The sequence below is a fragment of the Vigna radiata genome, chromosome 6 (assembly GCF_000741045.1).
Source record: "Vigna radiata var. radiata cultivar VC1973A chromosome 6, Vradiata_ver6, whole genome shotgun sequence".
In the NCBI taxonomy this organism is placed as follows: Eukaryota; Viridiplantae; Streptophyta; class Magnoliopsida; order Fabales; family Fabaceae; genus Vigna; species Vigna radiata.
The window spans coordinates 33,079,849-33,106,397 of record NC_028356.1 but is presented as its reverse complement, the minus strand read 5'-3'; the positions used below and the strand labels follow the sequence as shown (position 1 = coordinate 33,106,397).

Below are 26,549 nucleotides of genomic sequence, written 5' to 3'. Positions count from 1 at the left end.
ATATATATATATATATATATATATATATATATATATATATATATCACATCTAATATTTCCTAAAGTTAATCCTTTCAATAGGTTTTTCCATAGACTGAGTTTAATACCTGAACCAAAAAGCTAAAAAGAAAAACCCTCTTGAATGGATAGAATTTACAAAATTTATAAATTTTAAAACTATTTCATTAGATAAATTCAATTTAATGTATAGCATAGCTTTAAAAATAGTATAAGATAAGATTACATAACTATCTCACTCAAATATCATCTTTTCTATAAACAAATATTGTCGTTGGAATCCTCGTAAACAACTCTTCCATTCCATCTAGTCAAAATTGTGGTTAGAATAAGTTTTTATTCTATCTTCTTTCTACGAGTTTGTGATTTCCACCTTTCGGTGTATATCTATGTTGCATGTGATCTATTTTCGTTTCATTACACTCTCAACATGATGGTGAATCCAGTCTTGTACCCAAATAATTTATTTGACATTTTTATATGTGTAGATCGGGTTTTTGTGAGACAGAGTTGTGGAGTTGTGTTAAAAGACTTAAAGGATATCAATTAAGGCGAGATAGAGGTTAAGTTTGGTTTAATTTTAAGTTATTTGTTGTTTTGAATTTTTTTCATGTAAATTGGTAAGTTGTGTTTGTGAATTCAAGATGTATGATCATTGGATTTTTATTTTAAGTTGAGATACATGAAACCTAAATGTTATAACTTTAAATGGTGTTGGAAATTGGGGTTTTCTAGGATTTGTTCTATAAATAGACATGATTAACTAATATAAGTGGTTTCTACATGAAATTGGTGAAATTGTGACTTGTGTGAAGTATGAAACATGACATTTGGGTGTTGGTGTGGCTAGATTTGTTTGGAAAATGCAGATATTGAGTTTATTCAATATGCAAACTCATTGGAAGAGCCTATTTTCGTTAGGCAAGCACCAAAAATAGAATTTGGAAAGATTCTAGAGAGGTTTGCTTGTTGGGTGAGTCGTCCTCTCATTGGGCAAGTAGGGTTTTCCTACTCAGAGTCACCTCTAGAAAATTTGAATTCGTGTTTCGTTCATTATCAGATCAAGTTGAAATCTTTATCAAAGGTCATAAACATACAATTCCTCATTTTTACCATTGGGGTCTTTGATTGAAGATCTGTAGTTAGAGCCTTTTTTTCGCGTAAGATTCTTATAGTTTAAGGTTGTTAACAACTTTGACCTTTGTTGCTTGTTTGGTACATGACTTTTTTTCATGTTAATCCAATGGAGTTGATTCTTTTTGCATTGTGTTATTTATTCCATTATCTTTAATTTGATCATAAGAACATAATTTTCTAAGTTTGAGGAAGCTATAGTTTTGTTTTTAAAATCTCAAATAGTTTGTACATGTATGTTGTTAAGTTTGTGAAATATACTTCAGAATGTGTGATTTGAAGTATAAGTTATGTATGATGATGAGGTATGAACTGATGAGAATGTAGGGGATTCCATTGAGAAAATCCTTTTGATGTATGTTTTTTTAGTGTACACATTTATGTATGGATTCAAGCAAGGAGACATCTTGATACTCTAATAAGCATTCACTCTCATATAGAATAGAATGGGTTATGTGGTGAAAGAAATAGGAGGTTCTAGTTTGAAGGTTGGATAATGACCTAAGTTGCAAAAGGGACTAACCTTCTGAGTAATAGGATAAAATGCTTTGACAACATTCTAGAGAATAATATAAACCACCACAAATGCATGTTTGTAGTTAATCTAATATCAATATATGTATCTGGAATCTAGTTTTATCTTTATAGTGAAATATATGTTTTCTAAATACTTAATGGTTAATTTAGATCGAATTGTAACGATGATATGAATGATTTAAGTATGTTATATATATATATATATATATATATATATATATATATATATATATATATATATAATATAATATAATATTGTGCATCATTAATAGAATAATGTTATTTGAGTATGGCGGTACAATAAATATTGATGTCTAAACCTGAGCATCTTTCTTAACACGACATTTAAATTAGGATTTCACGCCGGAATTTGTCTCCCTTTTGCTTCTTTTAGCAAATAAAATACTTTAATCCAATCTTTACTTCAACAAATTAGCATTTGAAAATTTTGAATGAATTGAGGATGATTCGACTGTAAGATTGATATTCCTTGACAAAGAGAGTCGGAAGAATGAAGATTTGAAAAATAGTTTTGGATGTGATATGTATTTGTTATTGACATCATCCAAGATACGAAAATCAATGACAAATTCAATTTTCAAGTGCTATCAAGATTATACTCAGATAATTAAAGTTGCTATTCTTCAATATCAAACTATCAATTTGCAGATACTATGAATATTCTCTAGTTTATATTAAAATTATGATTTAGTACTACGTAAGTGTAGAAATGTTCAATCGTATTTTAAGGTTATTTTTTTTACTCCTGTTTTAAACAAAAGAAATAAATTAATGTGGAATCTGTCTTTGTTGTCACCACAAGATTTTAGTTCACCAAAGAATCTTACAAGCTAAAACTATTATCAGTGACAATTACATTATTGTTTAATTCGTGTTTTTTATTCTAATATTCTATTGGACACGAATACTTATTTTTACCTAAAACATTTAAATATAAAAAAGGACAATGTGTGACAAGAAAGCTAGATTCATAAAATGTTGAGTTTATCAAGTGGATTAGCCTTTTAAAAACCAAATTTTATTATTTCGTTTAGTTAGTTGGTTGGTCAAATCCGACCAACCTAATTTAACTCATATTTTTTTAGCAATTTTAAAAGAAAAAATAGATTGTATATAATAATATATATCAAGCTTAATATAGATCTAACGATATTTTATACTAGTATTTTTTTTTTCATGTTTTGTTTTACTTTTTGAATCAAACAAATTAACCAAAGACTTGTCAACAAGTAGATTACTAATATATCTATTTATAGTATTATTCTTATACAAATTGCCTTCTTACATATATAGCAATTATTTGAGTTTATTTATAGCTCGAAGTTTGTAGCCTCTTATTTTAATTTCGTTTATATACTCCATACATTAGAAAGGCACCACCCGAGTAATTTCTTCGAAATATTTTAATTTCTTTGTTTGTTGCCTCTTGGTTATAAAATAAATAAAAATAATTAAAAGTTATAATGTTTCCTTAGTGATTTGATTTTTATACTAGGAAATTATTCTCTGTCCTTAGTGCATGCATAAACATAAGATCTCTCATAATATCTGAAAAAAAAATCTATATATCATGTACTATTTGATCTTATCTTCCTCAACTGATAAAATGTGTAGAATAAGAGAATATATATAAAAAGGAATAGGACGGCACACTATATTTTAGTATTAAATGAAGAATAAAAATAATAAAATGAGTTTTTAATGACATAATATATTTGATTAAGGTTTATGCACTAGTGTAGAAAGAGTTTTAAGCGTCTGTTATTTTTTACTAACGTTTATTTATCAACCAACGTTATTACAGGTGACGTCAATGGGACGTTGGATATCCATATAACAGACCTCTATAATGACGTCAGTTAGTGCCATGTCGACGTCACTAAACGTCGGTATAGGCCTAACTTGACGTCTAAAGGCACAATATAAAGGTCGGAATACGCATTAACTGACGTCTAAAAGCACATAAAGACTTTGAACATATCACTAACTGACGTCTAAGGTCATTATAGACGTCGGTCTTTGCATTAACCGACGTCTAATACAGTCGTTGTGTTTTAGTGCAGTTTTGTTCCTGTCTTTGGATAGCCTAGTAGCACACTCTGCCTTCGTTAGTTTCTCCCGAAAAAGGCTTGCGCCTTTTGAATTTCTCATGACATTTCAACCCAAAACTGAACCTGGGTTCTTGCTTAGTTCTATTTTCAACCGCAAAAGAGAAAAATCACGGTGAAACGGTAACTAGGCAATGACCAGAGTCGTTTTTGGGTCAAAACGCCACCAGAAATCCAAAAGACGTCGCTTTTTCTGGGAAGCAGCTAGCAAAGGAAGAATGTGTTACTACGTTATCCCAAGAAAGGAACAAAACTGCACTAAAACACAACACAAAGAAAACAAATCTTAATCAGTTGAACCAGAAGATAATTGATGAAAGACTGAACAGAGTTTAAAAGGTAACAATAAAAAACCACGCACCTGAGATGCAATGTCGCAAGAGATAAAAAGGAGAGGAGCCGCAAGAGAGAAAAAGGAGAGGAGCCGAAGAGAGAAAAAGGAGAGGAGGAAGAAGATGATTTCAGAAACTGCAATGCCGCGAAGAGTCTGCGGTTTATTTAACATGAAATGGGGCGTCGGTTGCTACAGAAATCGACGTCTATAGCCACATAGACGTCGGTGATCTAACTAAAATGACGTCAAAGATAACTTTTAATCTGACTTTTTGAATGCACATTAGACGTCCTACACCAGGGGAGTCGACGTCTATTGTGCTGAATAGATTGACGTTTCATTTCCTGTCAGGGAAGTAGATGACAGTTGTCCACGGCGCCGACGTCTATAGACGTCGGGGCTTTGTCATCGAACGTCAAAGTGCCTGGGAGTTTGGTGAAGATCATTAATTACAGGCACATAGACGTCGCCCACCTAGAAATCCAACGTCTATATTGCAAAAATTGATGTCTTCCCGCCTTCCCGACAGGCCATAAACGTCGATTTTTTACTACGTGACGTCTAAGCGCCTAGGAATCAAGTGAAGAGCATTAATTGCAGGCAAGTAGACATCAGCCCCCAAAATAACCGACGTCAATGAGGCAGAAAAGCCTGTCTTCTCGCCTACCTTAGGCTATTGGACGTCGGTTTGGAGCAGAGCAGACGTCTACTATATCATAGACGTCGCGTGCCCTAAAAACTGATGTCTTGGTGACCAACTTATTTACGGTAATGTCACCGTCCATAAATATATGTCGGGCTGCCCGCTAACCGACGTCTTGTGAGTAACGTTAAACAACATTTTTGTGATGGAAAAGTGTAAAATACAATGAATATAGGAGCATATTTAATTAATGATTAAAATGTTGTAAGTAGATTAAGTATAATTAAGTAAAAGAAGTTTTAGGCTGTACCGCACAGAAAATGAACAGAGGCAGCAACTAATTGATGATATTTGAAAAGAAAGTGAAATGAGAAAAGGAAAGTCATAAAAAATGTGTAAATATGGGAATGATTAAAGGCATTGACTATAGGGAGACATTGTGTAAAAGTATGTTCTTGCATCTGAATTGAATTTTGCACATAAAGTTCATGAAAATGATTCTGAGGATGTTTTTGTGTTTTGTGGATTTGTCTTCAAAAGTCCCTCCCACATTATCAAGGAAAAGATTCCTTGTTAAACTCCAACTTCTAACCACTTTTCAACGTTTCTTATTATCAAGTACACTTTCTTTCATTATCTCATTTACCACCATTAATTAAATTCAATTTTATTACAACATCTTTCTATCTAATTTCACTTAATTATTTTTTAAAATCATGTTTCTACTCTACTTAAATAATATCATTTAATATTATCTTTAGTTGAGTTAAGATATTCAACACATTTAATATTCACACTCATCTTTTTATATCTATATTTATCTCTTTCATCAACGTTTACTTCCTTCGTCCTCCTTCATCTATTATAATTTCTTTTCATTTCTAGTACTTGAATATTAAATTATTATATATTTTTTAAGTTAATGTCATTAGCATTAATCAAACCAACAAAAGTTAAACTAATACTAAAGTTAAATTTTATTTAGTGTTGATTAGTCAATAGTAAATTAAATAATTTTTTAAAATAAAAATACATTACTAACTAATTAACCTCCATAATTTTATAGTTATTTATATATATGCATGCAACACAAATTCAACGCGAATAACTTTTAAACTTCCATAATAAAATATCTTGTTATTCATCATGTTTGTATTTTTTTTATTAACAATAAAGATTTAATAAAATATAAGTAGCAATTAAGGTGCTTTAACTCTTTTACATATATTCCGGTATACGCCTTGCTTAAGTTTAATATATATATATATATATATATATATATATATATATATATATATATATATATATTTCAAGTATGTATATACTCTATGTAAAATATCTTAACCAACAACATACTGTTTATAAATTTTATGTTGTGTTTACCATATCTCTTCTCAATGGATATTTTTTTACTTATATTTACACCTTGAAATTTTTATTCATCATAAAATATATATGAAAATTGTTAACCAAAAATGTAAGAACTATTTTTAACTTTGTATAATAATTTATTAAAGATAATAGTTAAAATTATTTCAAAAATTTAAATATCTTATATACTAAAAGACTTTTGTTGCTATCCTACCATTTTTTATGTACTATGTGATTATAAGAAAATCTTTAAAGATTAACAAATTTTAGAAATAAAAAATAATTAGTTATTATAATGACTAGATATCAATCTATATACTAAAAATAAATTATTAGTATTTAAAATTATTTCTCATATGAATCAAAGCTTTTAATTGATTTGTAAAATAAACCCTAAATTAATCATTATGATTTTGATTATCAAAGGAATTAGAATCTGAATTTGTTACTAATTAATTAAATATTAATTCTTTTGATAGTCAAAACTTTGTAATTAATATCATATTTTGAGTTTAATTTATAAATTAATTATAATTTTTTATTTACCGTAAAAACTATTTGAGATACCAATATTTTTTTATTTATAAATTTGTATTTAAATTAGTCATTGTAGTGACTAATTATTTGAGATACCAACGAATTATAACTCATCCAACAAGCGAGAGCTTTTAGCACACTGGAATTTTAAATTTTCATATAGTGAGAGACTAGCTCCTCCAAGCGAAACTTAACATATGTATCAAATAATTTATTTGGTCCATCTAATCACTCTTACACATTTCCTAATTCCAAAATAGTATTTATTGAACCTTATACAAGCCAAATTAACCAAAATGATACATTCTAGATAGTTCAACAATCTCACAAGCATTTCAATCACACACTTTCACAAATAATTGAACATAAACATCAAAGTTTTAGGCTATTTCAATCAAAATCAAAGAATATTCAGTCATACTAACTCATCAATATCAAACATATCAACATATCAGTTTAATAGAGAGACTTCTACTACCATTTTTATCTTGAAACAAATAAAGAATCAAGTCAAAATTTCAAAGAAAGTGCAATAGAAAATATTTTAGAGAGTATAATCCTTATAAATAAAACTCAATTAATAAAAAATTATATATTTATAATTTAACTTTTTAATAATAAAATAATATAATATCATATTTTAAAACCATCACCAATCTTAATACTTTACATCCGAATATATGACAAAGTAAATAATTTAAGTATAGTTACGCTAACATTTATCAAAATTATTAACATTTAAAATAGACTTACAGAAATTTAAATTTGAATTCTCTATAATTTTTTTGGTTAGAAGTGAATTTTAATCTTATTAAACCTTATAAGATTAATTTATAAAATAAAATTTACAATTTACATTATTATAATTTAATTTAATTTTTAATTGACGTCATACTGTCCAACCCATACCATAATTTCAATTTAAATGGTTGGATATCTGAAACAGCATACTAGAAAAATCCAATAACAAGTAATAGACACTAGTGTAAAAACGCTGTTTAACGTTAATTAATTTGAGCTTTTAATGTCACTTTCACAACCGACGTCTATACAGGTGACGTCTATGGGACGTCGAAATTCGTCAGAACCGACATCCATATAAATGTCAGTTAACGATATAGACGTCTGCTTATACTCACACTGTCGTCTAATTACTCTATATAGACGTCCACCTATGCTTAAACCGACGTCAACATGAATATGTAAAGAGGTTTAAAATGACACTAACCGACGTCTATGTTCTTATAGACGTCGGACATGGCATTAACCGACGTCTAACAACGACTTTGTGTTTTAGTGCAGTTTTGATCCAAGCTTTCGGTAGCATTGTGTAACACTCTCCTCTCGCTAGTTTTCCCACAAAAAAAGCTTGTGTCTTTTGAATCTTCTAGTGCTTTCACTCCAAAACCGAACCTGGGTCCATGACTACTTCCCATTATTCAATCGCAACAGAATAAAATTACAGTGTCGAGAAGTAGACAAGGACCCAAGTTCCATTTTGGGTCGGAAGAACTAGAAAACTCAAAAGATCGCAACTCTTTTAGTGAGGAAGCTAGCAAAGGGAGAATGTTGCACTATGTTACCAAAAGAGTGGATCAAAACTGCACTAAAACACAACACAAAAAAGGCAAATTTTATTCAGTTGAACGACAAGATAATCGATAAAAAAACTAAAGAAAGTTTAAACGGTAAGCATAAGAAAAACCACGCACCTAGGATGAAGAGAGAAAAATGAGAGGATGAAGACAATGACGTTATGGGAAAATACAATGCAATGCCGGAAGAGATAAAAAGTAGAGGTGCGCAAGGGAGTAAAAGAAGAGGAGAAGCAGAGAAAAAGGAGAAGAGATGAAGACGCGATCAGAAACTGAGTGGTTAGAAGGGTTTGCGGTCTATTTAAAATGAAATTGGGCGTCGGTTGCGCCAGAAACCGACGTCTATAGACGTCAGTGTTTGATCGGGATCCGACGTCTATTCTTCTTAAAGAAGCTAAAAAGATTGACACTTGATTTCCTATCAGGGTAGTTCACATCGGTGTCCCTCCTAGCCGACGTCTAAAACCCTCGAATTTGGTGAAAATAATCAATTACAGGAATGTAGATGTCGCTTACGTTCAGAACCGACGTCTAAATTGAAGGATTTTTGTCTTCCCGCCTTCCAGATAGGCCTTAGACGTCGTCGTTTGACTACGTGACGTCTAAGCGCCTGGGAATTTGGTGAATAGAATTAATTGTATCCCAGTCGACGTCGCTTGTTCAGGGGATCCGACGTCTATTCCACGTCTATAGCTGAACTGTTTGACGTTTGATTTCCTGTCAGAGACTGGAACGTCGGTGCCCTTTTCTAGACGACATCGAATTGTCTGTCTTATCACATACCTTAGGCAATTTGACGTCGGTTTGAGGCAGGTGCGACGTCTATGATGTCATAGAGGTCGCCTAACATCGAAACTGATGTCTAGTTTACCAATATATTTACGATAATGCTACCGTACAATAATAGACGTCGGGTTTTTACGAAACCGACGTCTGATGGGTGATGTTAAACAGCGTTTTTGCACTAGTAAGAAGATCCAACACGAATTTAAAATAAGTTGATAAGAATTAAGAATGTAAATTTAAACTTAACTAAACTCAAAATAATGAATGGTATAGGTAAAGTTGGCACCTCAATGTAATTTTGTCTTATCTAAAATGTAATTCGAATCCATCTATCCCAATTAAATAAGTTGTATATTGATTTCACTGTTATGACTTTCCTATTAGTACTCCCCACTATCCCTTTTTTCTATATATGATTATTATTATTGTGATGATGATGATAAAGTATAGAGCACCAACATAGCAACTAATATCTGGCTGTTGTTGTTACTAAAATCTTCTCTGTTTATCCCACAACCACCATTTCCAGAAACGTGTACTTCAAAGATTCTTCAACCATATGAAACTGTGAGGTATAGTTAATTGAAATTTCAATACCACTAACAAAAAGAAGTCACTCACTCATCATCATTATCTCTTTCTTCTTTTGCTGCAAGAAAATTAGGGTTTTGGACCAAACAAACAAAAGTAATTATTTAAGATAATAAATTTATAAATAATGAATTATAAGAAGATAATATTTGTTTCAAAAAAAATAGTGATAAAGAAGTATAAATAGTTATTAGGTGTATATGTTTGAAAGAGAAAGAGGTAAAGAAATGGAAGTTGTTTTTGACAGGCAAAAAGAGAATGGTGGTGATGATGAGGAATAAGGACAGTAGAAGTGAGTAAGTACTCACTAGCTAGGACATGCAAATTTAAGAGTGGATTCTCCACAAAATCCTTAGTGGACTTTACCCACGCTCAACTCAACCTTCAATCTGTCACTCCAACAATTAATTGCAATCATGGCCCTACACATTTTTTATTTTTATTTCTAAACTACTTTTATATTATTTTCACACCCACGTTTCGATTTTATCATCTATGGTGCATTCCAAGTATTTATCCTCTTAATCCTTGCTTTTTCATTAAAATAACAATGTCAACAACACATTTTCTCTTTCATATTTTTAAATCTTTGATCGATGTGAAAGTATTCAACAATATTGTGAATTAATTAGAAATAACCCTTTGAAAAATTATTGATTAATAACCTTATCCTTATTGATTAAACCCTAAATATTAATTATGGAGAAGAATAAGAAGTCCAATATATATAGTATATAGTATAGTTGAGGCCACTATGGTATAGACAAGAGGAAGGGATGGTGGGTGGTATTATGAAAGGTTGGCTTGACCACCCTCAACCTCAAACACAAGCAACAATGGGTAGTTTCTTAATTATAGTAAAAGAGAAACATGTTGTAACAACTGTGTTCCGCGTGTCAGTTTTGGTGCCCACGTGTAAATGTCGCCCCAATATGACCACAACACCCCAACTTTCCGCGCGTGCTGTGTATATTTCCCTAAATTCCTACTTCCATTTCTTCTCCAAAATGCCAAAACCTCATTCACCAACAATGGCCCCCACCACAAAACATGCAACACCATGGTACGCCAATGGTACCACCAATCCCACGGAACCTCACTCTCTTTTTCCTTCATTCTCCAAAAATCTTATACACATTCTTAACCAAATCAAATATTACAAACTCCTACATTCAATGTATCTTTTCAATACAAACTCCATCTTTCTTTAGTGCATTTTTTCATCCACATGCTAAACGTAAACATATCTTATACAGATATTTCAATCCTAATTCATGTTTAATTTATGATTTATGTTTATTAATTGGACACTTATATTGGATAAGTGAATGGGACAACTTTTTACTACGAATTGTAGCTTTCCAAAGATATACAAATTTCATTTATTTTTATAGGTTTAAATTATTTTTTTGCATTAACTTATCCGACTCTATTAACTATCAAAAGTAAGTGAACTATATTGATGTCGGCTAATTCGATTCTATTAATGTTTAATATTAAGTGGATTCACTAGCAACTAAGTTTGACATTAATCTGACATTGATAGAAATATTTATTTATTAACAAATTTAAAAATAAGCTTACACTTCTTAACTTTTTTTGTAAAAAAAAAAAAAAAAGTGTTTGCTTCTAGAGTCATTTTGGAAGTTAATTTTAAGTTTTCTTAAAATAAATTTAGCTAATTTTGAGTCTACACATTTTTTTTTTGTACTACGCACTTATTTTCGTTCCTACGACGAGTAATCCTTGCACTCTTCTTTTTCTTCATAAATGATAATCTTCATTCTAAATTGTTGGCTACATGATGAAAAATATAAAAAAAAAAAATTATGGAAAAGACTTGGCAGGAACCTAAAATAACTAGAAGCGAAGGATATATCTCTTGAAAGAAAAGCTGAAAATTGTAAAACTAAGTTAAAAAATATAGAACTAGAATAAATTTTTGTAATAAAAACAAAAGCATATATAAATATGAATGAGTTGGAGAAAAAAGAGAGGGCCAATTCAGACTTTGTGAAAATTTAAGAAAGGTAACCATGTATAATGAAACTTTGTTGATAATAAAGAAAAAAATTTAAATAATCTTTTACCCTAGTTATTTTTTACAATATTATTATTTAATTTTTATGGAAATTGAGATGCATAACATTTTGACCTAATGAAAAGTTTTTATTAATTTAAACCTAGAGATTACCACACAAATACCTAATAAAAATTGAATGCATACAACATTTATCACAGCAAAATTACCAGAGAAAAAAAAAAGCCTAGTGTTGGTCCATTAATTATCCCTAGAAATAGATGTTAAATTCATGGTGTTATAGTATTTGTTTTAGGGACATCAGATGTAGGGCGCAGAATAGATCATAAAATGTTCTTCTTAACTTTTTTTTTTTTTTTAAATAAATAGAGTTTTTTTTTAAAGAAGTTTCAATATGATTTAATTATGATATCCTATTTAAATACAATATAATTTGTTTTCAAAATATTTATCTATTAAAATAAAACTAGAAAATATAATAATAATGTTAATAAAAATAACAAACAAGTAAATAAAAATATCAAAATGATATACATAGAACAAATAATTTGTATATCAGTTTATCTAATTCAAATACTACTTGGAATCTATTGAAATTTTTATTTTTTATTTTTCATTTTTTATTCCTCTAAAATTACTCAAAGTAATCAAGTTAAATATGAGAAATAACAATTTAAAGTACATGTAACCAAAACTAACCCGAATTGTTCAAACCAATTTGAGTATTATAATTTCTTCTAAATGAAATTAATTCATTTATCCAACCCTAAGAGAATTTATTATTTTTAAGATAACACGTATTTCTAAACAAGATAAAACTTTTCAATATCCATACTACGCAATCAATAAATATGATCAAGATCAAGATCAAGGGAAAGTTTAAGAAAGTGTAAAACATACTGACTTTGAGGTCAACCTGAATTTGAAAGATGTTAAGAACCCTTATTGGATTAAGGCCACTAAGTCCTTAAGGTCAAATGTCCATCCTTAAAAACATAACACATGTAATGAAATAACAAAAAGGACAAAATAATGATATTGTTATCTTAATTAATATATATATATATATATATATATATATATATATATATATGTATGTATGTATATATATATATATGTATGTATATACAACATTGTGGAGCAAAAAGGGTGAGGCCCATATGCTGAATTCGAAGACTACATTAGTGTCACATAACATGACATGTTGTCGGTAAAGTATATTAAACTATTTGTGTTACTAGAGATGTGTATGTAAGCATATCCAATAGTGCAAGCATTAGCAATAATAATATTATTATTATTGACACTAGGTAAATATCTTAATTTTTTGTAGATTATGAAAGTTTTGCCCCTTCTAGTTTTTAATATTTTAAAAAAATTATTTTAATTAGAAAAAACTAGCCGTAATATACCGTAAAATAATAATATTAAATAGAGAGAAAAAGAAAAAGTCATATTAATAATGAAAAGAAAAGATAAAATTTGCAACGGATATTAAATAAATATTTTAATGTATATCAGTAAGTAATAAATAATCATTAAAAATATATATTTATTGACGGTATCATAAAATTCGGTTGATAAATTAACATTATTGATAATAAAAAAATTATTAATAAAATGTTTGTTGATAAATTTTATTTTTGATTAGAAAATTTATTAGTGACTATCATCAATATTTATCTGCAGATAAATATCTTTTAATAACTACAAACAAATTTTGGTCATGTAAAATTTCATCCCTAAATATCTGGTTTGGTGTTAATTTTCCTTCTTCTTCCCCTTTTCTTTTTCTTTTTTCTTTTTATTTTTTTCTTTTTATTTTTCTTTTGTTGTCATTGTAGTTGAAGCGTTCACTATTCTTTCATTTTCACGTTCGTTATCTTTAATTCCTGTTTTTCCTCCTCATTCTTCTCCTTCTATTTTTCTTTTCTTCATTTTTTCTTCCTACTTTTTTGTCACTTTGTCACATCTTATTTCTCTTTTTCCTTCTTATTTACCAACACATTTTAAAATTGGCACCATCATTTTACCAACAGATTTATTAACGAATTTTAAAAAGTTGAATTACTTATAATTTTTCTCATCAATTTTCAAAAATTTCAATTATCAATGAATATTTAGAAAAGGAAAAAACTTTATTGATGAATTTAATAACAAATTCAGAAAGAAAAATCTTCTACAAATGAATTTTATCACATGATAAAAACCTAAAACATAAACTTTGATGTCTATTTTAACGACTAATATTAATGACAAAATTATTTGTTAGTAATAAATATTATAAATTATTGACGAATTTATTAATGAATATTTTTGAAACTCTAATTCATTATGGACAAAATTTAGTTAAGGATCATTTACTAATTTACTGATTTACTAATTGAAATATTTGTATGCAATAAAAATTCTAAAATATGTCCATAAAATTTATTGACAAATTCTATTTTACCAAAAATAAAAAAAATTCATTAGTAATTTTCAATTGATAAAAGATGAAAGTAATATTATTAATAAAAGAAATATTAATTATTAAAAATTGTTTAAAATATGACTTTATATGTTTTTGTTTTTTATTTAAACTTATAAAGTTAGAGCAAATTTTAAATTATTAATGTTTTAAAATTTATATTTTGGAGTAGTCCATTTAAATATTATTTTTTTAAAAAGAACATATTTTGTTATATTAATATTTTAGTGGGTAATTTGTTTTAAATTGTATTTCAAAATTATTATTTTTTATCCGGGTTTATATTTTAAATATTTTAAAATAATTTTATTTAAAATTTTGAAAAAATAAAACATAAAAATATCTTTGAGTATATGGATAGTCACAAATATAAATAAAACTTGTAACTTTTTTTTTACAAATATCCAATAAATAATGGGACAAATTACTATAAACAAAGACACACGACCACCATAAGATTTTCTTAGCTAATGATAAAATTTTATCAACAAACTTTAAAATTTAAATTAAATTTATTTTTAAGATCCATTGATAAATTAGAACTTGTATCACCCAATTGATATTTTCATAAGCAATGCATCTGACGATAAAATGAGTAATAAATTTTAATTATAGACTTTTGGTAATTATGATAAATTTCATTATTTGTCTTGGAAAATTTATTACTAACCATTTTATGAATGAATTTTTAGTCATCAATTGATAAACTTAAATTATCGATAAATTTTACTATTACCAACCGGTTGTATGCGCTAATCCCATTATAATTATTGAAAAATGATATCTTGACATCAATTTTTGACACTATTTTGATACTACACACGTGTCAAAACATGGTTGGACGATTTCAAATTAAAAAAAGCTGAGGCAAGGGTATATTTGGAAGAAAAAAACTAAAGTTTTTTTTTAATTTAAAATCTTCCAACCACATTTTGACACGTGTGCAGTGTCAAAATAGTGTTAAAAAATTGGTGTCAAAATATCATTTTCCATAACTATTATCATGTCAAACCAAAAAGAAAAAAAAAATTATAAAGTTATATCATATATATCCATAAAGGTGAGTTTGCAAGCATCACCAAAGAAACCACATTAAAGATTTTTCAATTAATGTATGGAAAGTGTGGGAGTATTTAAGTTTTAAATGATGCAAAATTATTTAATATTTTTTGTAATGACATGTCCTTATACACACACAAAATCGAATTTTTCATCCACGAGGACGTAGTATAAATGGAAGTGGTGATCACTATTGTCACACCCTACAACTCCATAACCACATTACACTTTTCATTCACTTTTGTGTGTTGAATTTTTCTTCTCCGACCATGGGTGAAGCTCCAGTGTTCTACATTAATGGGTTCTCAAAGTTTGAACACGAAATCCAACAACAGAACCATGTGAACGACCAGAACCATGATTCCTCTTGGTACGAGGAAATCATCGATGAAGATCTCAAATGGTCTTTTAAACTCAACAGGTTCCTCATTACTGCATCCAATTCAATGTATCAAAGTTCTAACAAAATAGCTTTCTATAAGCTTAACCTTTTATTTTTTTTCAACAGTGTGCTTCATAAAGCGATTAGTAAATACCAGGATATAACACTCTTAGACACCAAGCGTTTTGGCAAGGTTTACAACTCCTCTTCTTCTTCTTCTCATAAGGCAGAAGAGAAAGGAAAAGCAATTTTCAGACATCTGATTTCATAGTTTATAATGTTTTAACTATAATAAAAATATGTTAGGTAGGTACTAACCTGCTGAGATGATGGTTATTGATGTTGCTTACAGGCTTTGGTTCTTGATGGGAAGATGCAAAGTGCAGAAACAGACGAGTTTATCTATCACGAATGCTTGATTCACCCTTCTCTTTTGTGTCACCCTAAGTGAGAAAATCTTTCATGGTTGAATCCTGTTATAGTTCATTAATTCATCATAGGAAAAAGTCTCTTTAACAACATTTTTTTGACAACTTTTTAACAACGCGTAGGTGACAGCTTATAATTGGTCCGTTTCAAATATTTTTTTAAAATAAATTCAAACAGACGAATGAAATGGTGACACGTGTTCCGTTGTCAAAAAAATTGTCAAAAAAGGTTATTAAAATATCATTGTCCTTCATCATATATGCTGTCTCTAAAATGTTACATGATAAAACTTCAAATGTTCATACAAAAGGGATTCTTAATTTTAAACTTATAAACCATTTTATTACAAAAACAAGTAAAAAATATTTATCATAAAATTACAAAAATTATTTTAATTTTATGATTACAATAATAATAATTTATTATTTTTTATTATCATAAAAGGAAATTAGTAAACAGTATATTTATTTTTATAAAATAGATATGTGTGACATATTTTTATAATAAAACTGTCTGAAATTTTATATCGAGATATAAGATCAATTTATAATATAGGTATAAGTGGGTACAAATTTTATCTTATAAGTCTATTTTGTGTTTAAACTTGAAAAAGTGTAATCTAAAGAATAATAGACATAGGTAGTAGTAGATGATTATGATTCTTGGTGGAGATGATTGGGCTATGTACCCTTGAGTAATTTGAAGAGACAAATGTTAATGATTGTGGCAGTCCGAAGACTGTGTTTATAATGGGAGGAGGTGAGGGTTCTGCAGCAAGAGAAGCCCTTAAGCACAAGTCAATCGACAGAGTCGTTATGTGCGATATCGATAAGGTTTCTTAATTCTCTCTACCTTATATTATTCATTTCTTTCTTAGCCGTTCATCAAATTCAAAAGTTAATTATATCCGTAATCATATCGACATATACAATAAGAATGTTTTTTTTTTTAATTTATAAATATAGGCACCCAACTATAAAATATAAGTGACTGTTGTTGGTTTTCTTGTCATAAATTTATATAGACTATTATAATACAAACTGAATGATTGATAAGATAATGGGTGTATTTGGATAACTTTTTTATATGAGAAAAGAAAAGTTTGTTTCAAAGTTAAAATCAGTTTTAGTTAATTTATAGGATTTTTCTTAATTTTTTATTTTTAGATGTGTATAAACTAGTTTTCAAATTATAAAAAAATTAAAAACATATCGTATTAACTTGAAGTTTGGACTCCTAATTGTTGCAGGATGTGGTAGATTTCTGCAAAAAATACTTGATTGCAAATAGGGAAGCATTTTCTAATAAGAAGCTGTACCTTGTGATCAATGATGCGAAGTAAGTAACTTTTTGTTTATAATTCTTTTAATCATAACAAATTGGTATTAATATAAGTTTTAAGGTAAGTATTATAAATATCAATAACCTTAAAAGCGACACATATGTCAGTGTAAAGGTGATTTTTTTTAAGCATTGAAGAGTGTTCAGTATCTGTCTAAACAGTACTAAGATGTAAGATTTTTGAAGGGCTGAATTGGTGAAGAGAAAGGAGAGATTTGATATCATTGTTGGAGATTTAGCAGACCCACTTGAAGATGGACCATGTTACCAACTCTACACCAAATCCTTCTATGAGAACATACTCAAACCAAAGTTAAATGATAATGGCATTTTTGTCACCCAGGTAGATATGAGAAACTTTGTTTTCATAATCACATACTCAACAGAGTTTGACAAAAAAAAAAAAAAATTGCATCTTCTGTAGGCTGGACCAGCAGGTATCTTCACACACAAAGAGGTTTTCACTTCTATATATAACACAATCAAACAGGTCTTCAAATGTAAGACTATCTAATTCAAGCGATTTCATGAATTATAGACATCATTAACAGAGTCAAAATAACACAGGATGTTCTGTTTAAACTGAACCTAGGGATATTCTTTTTTTGGTACAGATGTCATTGCATACACAACTCATGTACCATCATTTGCTGACACATGGGGATGGGTCATGGTATGTGAAAAATAAAGCTTTGTTTCTTTTTGTACTGAAATGAAGTACTTTTAGATATTTTTCACAAGAATTTTTATGCTTTTCATTTAGGCTTCGGATCAACCACTATCAATTTGTGCTGAAGAAATGGACAGAAGAATTGCAGAAAGAATAGATGGAGAACTTCTCTATCTAAATGGTGCTTGGTTCCATTCATCCACGACAATGAACAAAACTGTTTACCAATCGTGAGTATTTGTAACTCAAATCCATAATCTCAAATCAAACCTAAGACTGCCACAACATTATTCAAAGAACAACATAGTCACTATATTGGATTTTTGACATGATCATGTTATCATTGTTGCAGTCTGCAGAATGAAAGTCATGTGTACACAGAAGAAAATGCTAGATTTATTCCAGGGCATGGAGTGGCTTTTCGTCTCTAACTTTCAAACCATAGATTGAGGGGTATTGTTTTGACCTATAGGATGCATTATTAGTTTCATTGTCATTGAATTATTATCTGCTTGGACTCTCTTGGTTTTTACGGTTTTTTCTTTGGAAAATGGGTTAAAAAGAAGTAAGTGTTTATAAATTATCTTCAGTATTAATTCAATTAAATAAAGTTAGAGGTATAACAACTCACCGAATGCAAAATCTTATTTATATAGGTTAAATTAAACTTGAAAGTTTACTTACTTAATATAATATTAGAATTATTTCAAGTATTTTAGTAAGATTTGTTGTTTGTTAAATTTCCAGTGTCATTAAAGTGTAATCTTTAAAAATATACATGTCTTGACCTGAAGAGAATGTTGGAGATTTTGAATTTACGTTTACATAGTCCAAACAGATAACACATTCAATTCAATGAAACTATGAATGGAGCAACCTTTGAGGTTGAATACAGAAACTCTTGCATACTCTGACTCTCACCTTCAAATCATTGCGCGGTAGAGTTTAACTTCGAAGTTGATAATCAGAGTGCACATTCAATTTTTGTAATTCATGCATGTTTTCATTTGTAAATTGGTGTTAGAGTATGTTGGAATTTGCTGTACAGAGTACAGAGATATCGAAAGGACTGGACATTCAAAGCAATAAGAACAGCAACATCAATCAAATAATTCCAACAATTAATGTATTACTATTGTCTGCAATTGCCTTAAGCTATATTCAATTTATGCTCTTCCTTCAAAGTAATGAACCACGACAAAGAAAACGTCTCATTTTCACTTCATTAAGCAAAGAATAGAACTTCATAATGAACTTAACACTCATTTGGTATGAAGCTTTTCATAAATTTTATAAGCCAGTTAAAACAAGTTGAACAATTTCATTCAACTAAACTAAAGCTTAGTGTAGCATATATACATAGTTGGATAAACTACAAGGAACACAAAATGTTAAAACACGCGAAAGAATAAAAAACTGGTTTTCTAATTTTTAGGTACGGTAAAATTAAAAAAAACAAATCAATTTTAGAGTTATCAAATTAGGCCACTCGGTCCAATCCATCACGGATTTGTTATCTAGTGAGTTAATCTAATCCAGTTCATTTACTAACGAGTCAGAAAAATTTGAATCCAACCCGACTTACCACAGGTTCGTGGGTAAACTGATTGATTTACTAACTCACTTAATTATAATTTTTTTATATAAAAAAATTACAAACTTTCTATAATTCAAATCTAAACAAATTTCACTCCCAACATGGTGTTTAATTAATTTTGAAAATAGGAAACTTAAATAATTTTTTCAAGCAAAAAAAAATAATAAATATTTTTTTATAAAATTAAAATTAAATTTTAATAAAATAAAATTAGGTAGGTGGGTTGATGGGCCAACCCAGCCCACCACGAGTTCAACCCGTATGAGCCGGGTTTAAATAAGCCGGATTGAAATCTGACCCGCATAAAAAAATATAATTTTTTCAAACCCAACTTGGCCCGAACCCGTAGTGGGTTGGGTTGGCCCGCGGATTGTGACCCATTTTGACACCTCTAATCAACTTTAAAAAAAGAAACATGAACTTAATGTCAGTTCATGCACTAAACGACGCCAATATGGGTATATTGACGTCGGCCTGTGCATTACACGACGCCAAATCCCTTCTAGTGCACACCCAAGTAAATATCCGTTAGACAAAATTCTTTGTGGTTCAACGAGAGGGACGTCGGCCTCTAGGTATACTCGATGTCGAATCCTCCATTACATACAATAGAAACAACGACCATTGATCACAAATTAGACGTCGAAGATTTGCTAGTCTGACGTCTTATATCTTAGATTCGTCAACCCTTATAGTTTGACGTCAATTTAACGTCTCCAGGTAGGATGTCGCCTCAAATTCTACGTTAAAGGTCGAGAAACATAGACATTATACGCTATGTTTGTACTAGTGTTTTGTGAGTGCTCTCCTACTTGGGTTCTACTTATTGACTCTTGAACTACGATATTAATTATAATACATAGATTACAAGTCTTTAACAACAAAGTTATGGAGTCTTCATAGTATTTCTTGAAACCAAGTACTTCTTTAATTTTTCAACACTTCTCCATGAAACATCATCATCACCACCAAAAATCTCTTATTGAAGCAAGATGTCCATCTTCTTATTTTTGTATTCACTGAATTTTAACTAAAGTCAATAAACACAAATGTTTCTAAAATTATTTTAATTTATTTTATTTTTCATATAAAAGATACTCGCTATTATTAATATATATATATATATATATATATAATAATAATAATAATAATAATAATAATAATGTTGTGTTAATTTTAACTATAAGGACAAAGTAGTGATCTTACTTTTTAATCTATTAATTTTTTTTTATCTATCATATCATTTAAATCAATCACAAACTTTTATGAAATTTACTTTCAAATCCACCAAAACAAAATTTATCTTTGAATTTATCTAAATTCATTCACTCACTCTATTCCAAATTCATCTTTGAATAGGAACATATCCTTAAACTTAACATGAATAGTTTTTTTTTTATTATTTGAAAATGTTCTAATAATGTTAAATATCACATTATGTTCTTGGGAATTTTTTTTTTTGGGTGAAGTCAGAATACTATATTAATCATGTTTTATAAATTAAATTATAAATTTATCATCTCTTTCTAATGAAAGCAAGATTAAGTTATATATTACATACATAGTTTGATCCTTTTCCATATAAAATAGGTATGCGTCATATATTGTTATAATAAAACATGAATTAATCATCATTTAGCAACTAACCTTGAACAATTATTCTGGTGTGTTGTGCTTACTTCATAAAATCTAGTTTAGAGAATAACACGCATAGATAGTGGTTCTTGGTGCACATGATTGGGCTATGAACCCTTCACTAATTTGAAAAGACTGTTTATTATGGGATGGGTGCAGGTTCTTCAGCAAGGGAAGCCCTTAAGCAGAGGTCAATGGACGACAGAACGTTTCTTAATTCTCTCTACCATACATTATTCATTTCTTTCTTAGCCGTTCATCAAATTCAAAAGTTAACATAATCATATGGACATAGAATAAGAATGTTTTTTTTTTTTAATTTATAAATATAGGCACCTAACTATAAAATATAGGAGACTGTTGTTGGTTTTCTTGTCATAAATTTATGTAGACTATTATAATAGCACCTGAATGATTGATAAGATAATGGGTGTGTTCGGATAATTTTTTATATGACAAAAATGAGAAAAGAAAAGTTTTTTTATTTGTAGAATTTTTCTTAATTTTTTATTTTTATGTGTATAAACTAGTTTTCAAATTATAAATAAATTTATTTGAGGTTTTGTCTTCTAAAAGTTTTATGGAGAAGTTGTCTAAATAATCACTGTATAATTATTTAATGAAACAACTTTACAGTCTACTTATTTTACTTGACTCGGATGGTATGGTTCATTGTAAAATAATATATAAAAGAATGAATGCATAATGTCACAAAAAAAAAAAAAAAAAAAAAAAAAAAAAAAAAACCTGAACAGTGTCACATATGTCAGTGTAAAGGTGAGTTTTTTAAGCATTGAAGACTATTCAGTATCTGTCTAAACAGTACAAAGTTGGAAATAACATGTAACATTTTTTATATCATTGTTGGAGATTTAGCTGGCCTACTTGAAGATGGGCCATGCACCACCTTTGTTTTCTGCACCCCCATAATTTTCAATGTTTCCGGCTACACCTCTCTCCTTTCTCTTTCGGCACCTCAATTATCTCCTTTCTTACACCTCAATCCTCACCTTCTTCACAATACACCTCTAACCTTAACTTTCTTCCTTCTTCACTTACTTTGATCTTTAATCTTTTTATTAAAGTTTTGGAATAATTTTGTATCAAACATTTTCAGGTTGGTTTTGAAATTGAAAGTATTTTTTTTAGGAGGGTGTAATTTTATTCTTTTTATCTTGATTGTGTTTTGGATTAGTTAATCCGAAAAGTATTTATAGATTTAAAAATATCTTTTAGATTAGTATTAAGTATTTTTAAGTATTCCACTAGTAAAATTATAATAAAGTTAGATACTAAATGAAGTACTCTTATATATTTTTCATAAGAGTTTTTATGGCTTCGGATCATCCACTTTTCAATTTGTTATGAAGAAATGGACAGAAGAATTTATCTAACTGGTGCTTGGTTCCATTCATCCACAACAATGAATAAAACTGTTTACCAATCGTGAGTATTTGTAACTCAAATCCATAATCTCAAATCAAACCTAAGACTCATGTTAACTTCCCTTGCCAACAACATTATTCAAAGAACAATTGATATGTTGATACATTCGATTCATAATTCATGGTCCTCGTTCAAAGTAATTAAAAATGACAAAGAAATCGTTCATAAATTTCAGAAGCTAGTGAAAACAAGTTGAGCAATTTCATTCAAGTAAAGTAAACGGAGTGTAGGACATATAAATAGTTGCAGAAAAGGAACAGAAAATGTTAAAATGCAAAGGAAAATGTAAAGTTCCCATACAAGAGCATCTCAAGTTCTCTTAACTGGATCAAAGTTGGCGACTCCTATAACAGCACCAAATATCGCCACGAGCACAACCCCACCAGCAGCAATACTCAGCAGAAAGTTTTGGAGCGAAGGAGAGAAGTCGTATCCCGCTGCATGAGCTACTTCAGGAATCACCATGCCCGATGTTACTGCAGCAGCGCTCAGACCCTTCACTGCTTTTTCCTTCAAAGACGCTTCCATGTTGAGCTTTTTTGGTTCTGCCTCTGACGATTTCTTCGCCGCACTCCTCTTCAAGAAGGCTTCGGGGGGAGCAGGGTTTGACTTTGACCTGTTCTTGCTGGCGGAGCTGAGTGGCAGAACCATTGAAACGGAGAGAGAAGCCATTTTTTGCTGTCGTTTTGATTATTCGTGAAACTTTTTGCAAAGGTTAGAACTTTAGATAGTGGGTGGAATCAGATATGTGGTGGGAAAATTAGATTTTGTGATGACGTGGCAGGTCTTGTACCTTGGATTGGGGATAGGGTTATTTCGGATTGATCACTTGGATAGTTTAAGGTCTCAAAGGATGTAGCTTTGTAGTCGATCAAAGAGGATAAAACATTGTTGGGTAGCATCAAATTTTCGGAAAGATGAAGTTTTACGTTTGATTAACGATAGAGAGTGATATATATATTTATATTTATTTGATTTATATTATAAATATAAAATTATTATAAAAAAATAAATTTTTATATTTAAAATAAAATATTAAATGAATGGAAAAACTTGATGTATTAGAAAGTATCATTTTTAATTTTGTTTTCGTTATATGTTAAACTATTTCTTTTGTGGGTTTAAATTTTGGAAATTATGTACATGTAAGTATATTAATCAAAGACTTTCTTTCTTACTTAATAATGTAAATTATGTTTATTAATTGGATTCACCTTTGTTTTTTTCATCAACATGAATTTAAGATGGGTCAATCATGATTTTCTTATTGACTATATATAATGTTTCACCAATGTGATTTAAAGTTGAAACTAGTGTTGTTGAAGCTGTTACAAGGAGCTTTAGCATCAATTTGAGTCATGTTTTTATTTAAATACACAAAGTCCCAATATAAACTTATTTTTATTTAAAAATAAGCAAGTGTTAGATTAGAGAATTTCAAATAAATCGATAACGATTCAATTAATGTATAGAGTCCACCTTGAATATAAGCTATATATTATATGGTGTGATGAAGATTAAGGTAAGAAGACAATGGTGACAACAATGGTTAATATTTAAATATATGTAATAAAGGGTAGATTAAATGAGATTGTTCTTAACATAAGCTTTGAGAGAAAGGGTGATTGTTGCAAAGGATGGTCGAGTAGTAGGATTTGAGTCCCAACAAAGACAAATAAGGTGAATAAGCTCTCCCAGTTTATCAACATCATCATCACATGGAAGCTTAGGTCGAAGCTTACCCTCCACAACTTCCATGGCAATCTAATATCATAACATCAACGCTTTCATCACAATCATAATAAAGATTAACGTTAATCAAGTAATTAAAAATTTAACATACCTTGGTGGGACCATATTCTGTCTCAACATAAGGGTAATTCCCAGTTAGTAGCTCGTTCAGTATGATCCCAAAACTATATACATCACAACTTTCATTATAAGGTTCACATCGGATTACCTCTGGTGCCATGTAAACGTATGTTCCTGAAAATAACACAAACATAATTAATAATATCATTACATGCACAAAACAAGAACATCATAGTTTTCCTCACTTATCTCTTCCTTATTTAAAAATAAATAAAAATTCTAAATTAGAAAAAAAAAAAAAAAGATTGATATAAAGAATAAGATTGTTTACCTGTTTCTCCGGTGAGGGCCATTTCTTCGTCACCCAAGAACCGTGCATGGCCGAAGTCCGCGACTCTAACGTGCAGGGCGTCATCAAGAAAAATGTTGCTGGGCTTCAAGTCGCGGTGAACCAATTTGGGCTTTTGTTCGTGCAAGTATTGCATAGCTTGGGCTATTTCCAAGGCCCGGCCCACTCTCTCGTGCAAGGGTGGAAGTGGCGCAATCCGCTCCCTGCGCCGGTTCCCAGGTCCATGGAGCCACTCCTTGAGCGTGGTGCTGAGGTACTCGGTGACCACCCACGCGTGGTGTGGAGGTTCGATGCAGGCGCCCATGAGCTGAAGCACGAACCTGTGGCGTTGGCGCGAGAGCGTTTCGAGTTCCTGAGAGAAGTAAACGACGCCGTTTTCATTTGTACGGAAAAAGTCTTGCGAAATGCACTTGACTGCGACCTCAAATCCACGCCATGTTCCTCTGTGAATCTCTGCGGTGCTTCCTTCCCCAATTTTTTGTTCCAATTTAATCTCATTTGGATGAATGTACCAGCCATTGGTTTTAGCTTGATGAATAATGAGTGCTAGATTGGGGTGGTGGTGAGCATGAGCATGAGCTTGAGGGCTGGTAATGGAGTGAAGAGAGAGTGGAGATGGTTGAAATTCACCATTGCAGCTCAGAATGAGATCTAATATTCCATTTTCTTGTGCTGTCTGAAGACAATATCTTAAGTAGTCTTGTGTTCTTTCCATTCTTCTCTTGTATATCACTCCAACTTCTCTTTGCTTCATCACTTGCTTTTCCAATTCTTCCACCTACCATTACCATCATTCTATACTTTTCTTAATATTCTTCTTTCTTACAACAACCAATCCATATTTTTAATTTCTTTCTTCCAGCCCAATACCATTTTTGGGCTTCGTCCAACAACCTCTTCGGCCTATACTTTTGGCCCATGGATCCAAGATTATAAATCAAATTTAAACATAATTATTGCTTTGAAATCATTTTTAACCTTCTTTTTCTTAAACGGTTAATTTGTTTATTTAAGTTTTACATATTTTAAATATGAACCTGTAAATAATATTAGTAGGCATACCTAACTAGAAAAAAATTAGTAAATAAACTTTATTTTTCAACTAAATAATATTTTACTTAATATAATATAAACGTTAATAAAACTACTTTATTGCAAATACAAGTATTTTCAAAATTAAAATAGCAAAAATTAAATAAAAAATAAGAAAACATTCAAGAGAAAAAAAAAATATGATACCATATTTAATCTAAAAGATGAAAGGGTTAAATATGTTTTTAGTCCCTATAGTTTGGGGCGATTTTGGTTTTAGTCCCTCTTTCAAACTAAGATACAATTTAGTCCTTCAACTTTAGAAAACTCTAGTTTTAGTCCTTTTTACCAAATTTTCTTAACTTTATTTGCTGTTTCAAGCATGTTTCTCAGTTAACATTGAAGTAAAAATGTGTCAAACGGTGTAAACAATCCAAATGTTATAATGAAACGCGTTTGAAACAACAAATAAAGTTAAAAAAATTTGGTAAAAAGGACTAAAACCAGAGTTTTCTAAAGTTAAAGGACTAAATTGTACCTTAGTTTGAAAGAGGGACTAAAACCAAAATCGCCCCAAAGTATAGGGACTAAAAACATATTTAACCCAAGAT

The 26,549-nt window shown here is 29.7% G+C and overlaps 3 protein-coding genes across 3 annotated transcripts; 1 reads left to right on the top strand and 2 right to left on the bottom strand.

Moving 5' to 3' along the window:
• The first annotated feature begins 15,451 nt into the window (after nt 1–15,451).
• On the top strand, nt 15,452–19,188 carry LOC106763861 (thermospermine synthase ACAULIS5). Its single transcript, XM_014648026.2, has 10 exons — nt 15,452–15,666; nt 15,754–15,820; nt 15,980–16,074; nt 16,787–16,889; nt 17,306–17,394; nt 17,584–17,740; nt 17,822–17,897; nt 18,012–18,070; nt 18,161–18,297; nt 18,420–19,188. The coding sequence occupies exons 1-10, from the start codon at nt 15,515–15,517 to the stop codon at nt 18,496–18,498; spliced, it is 1,014 nt and encodes a 337-aa protein (XP_014503512.1). The 5' UTR covers nt 15,452–15,514; the 3' UTR covers nt 18,499–19,188.
• A 3,704-nt stretch (nt 19,189–22,892) lies between these two features.
• On the bottom strand, nt 22,893–23,495 carry LOC106764069. Its single transcript, XM_014648283.2, has one exon. The coding sequence runs from the start codon at nt 23,415–23,417 to the stop codon at nt 23,055–23,057; it is 363 nt and encodes a 120-aa protein (XP_014503769.1). The 5' UTR covers nt 23,418–23,495; the 3' UTR covers nt 22,893–23,054.
• Nucleotides 23,496–24,255: 760 nt separating this feature from the next.
• Nucleotides 24,256–25,764, bottom strand: LOC106763739 (serine/threonine-protein kinase STY8). Its single transcript, XM_022781725.1, has 3 exons — nt 24,889–25,764; nt 24,589–24,731; nt 24,256–24,509 (listed from the first exon to the last, which is right to left on the bottom strand). The coding sequence occupies exons 1-3, from the start codon at nt 25,658–25,660 to the stop codon at nt 24,327–24,329; spliced, it is 1,098 nt and encodes a 365-aa protein (XP_022637446.1). The 5' UTR covers nt 25,661–25,764; the 3' UTR covers nt 24,256–24,326.
• Nucleotides 25,765–26,549: the final 785 nt, after the last annotated feature.

Excerpts from the sequence above, each read along its gene's own strand:
- LOC106763861 (XM_014648026.2), top strand. The coding sequence starts at position 15,515 with ATGGGTGAAGCTCCAGTGTTCTACATTAATGGGTTCTCAAAGTTTGAA. Across the intron at positions 15,667-15,753 it reads TGGTCTTTTAAACTCAACAG|TGTGCTTCATAAAGCGATTA; the intron begins GTTCCTCATTAC and ends TTTTTTCAACAG. Across the intron at positions 16,890-17,305 it reads TTATGTGCGATATCGATAAG|GATGTGGTAGATTTCTGCAA; the intron begins GTTTCTTAATTC and ends TAATTGTTGCAG.
- LOC106764069 (XM_014648283.2), bottom strand. The coding sequence starts at position 23,417 with ATGGCTTCTCTCTCCGTTTCAATGGTTCTGCCACTCAGCTCCGCCAGC.
- LOC106763739 (XM_022781725.1), bottom strand. The coding sequence starts at position 25,660 with ATGAAGCAAAGAGAAGTTGGAGTGATATACAAGAGAAGAATGGAAAGA. Across the intron at positions 24,732-24,888 it reads GGCCCTCACCGGAGAAACAG|GAACATACGTTTACATGGCA; the intron begins GTAAACAATCTT and ends TGTTATTTTCAG. Across the intron at positions 24,510-24,588 it reads CAGAATATGGTCCCACCAAG|ATTGCCATGGAAGTTGTGGA; the intron begins GTATGTTAAATT and ends TTATGATATTAG.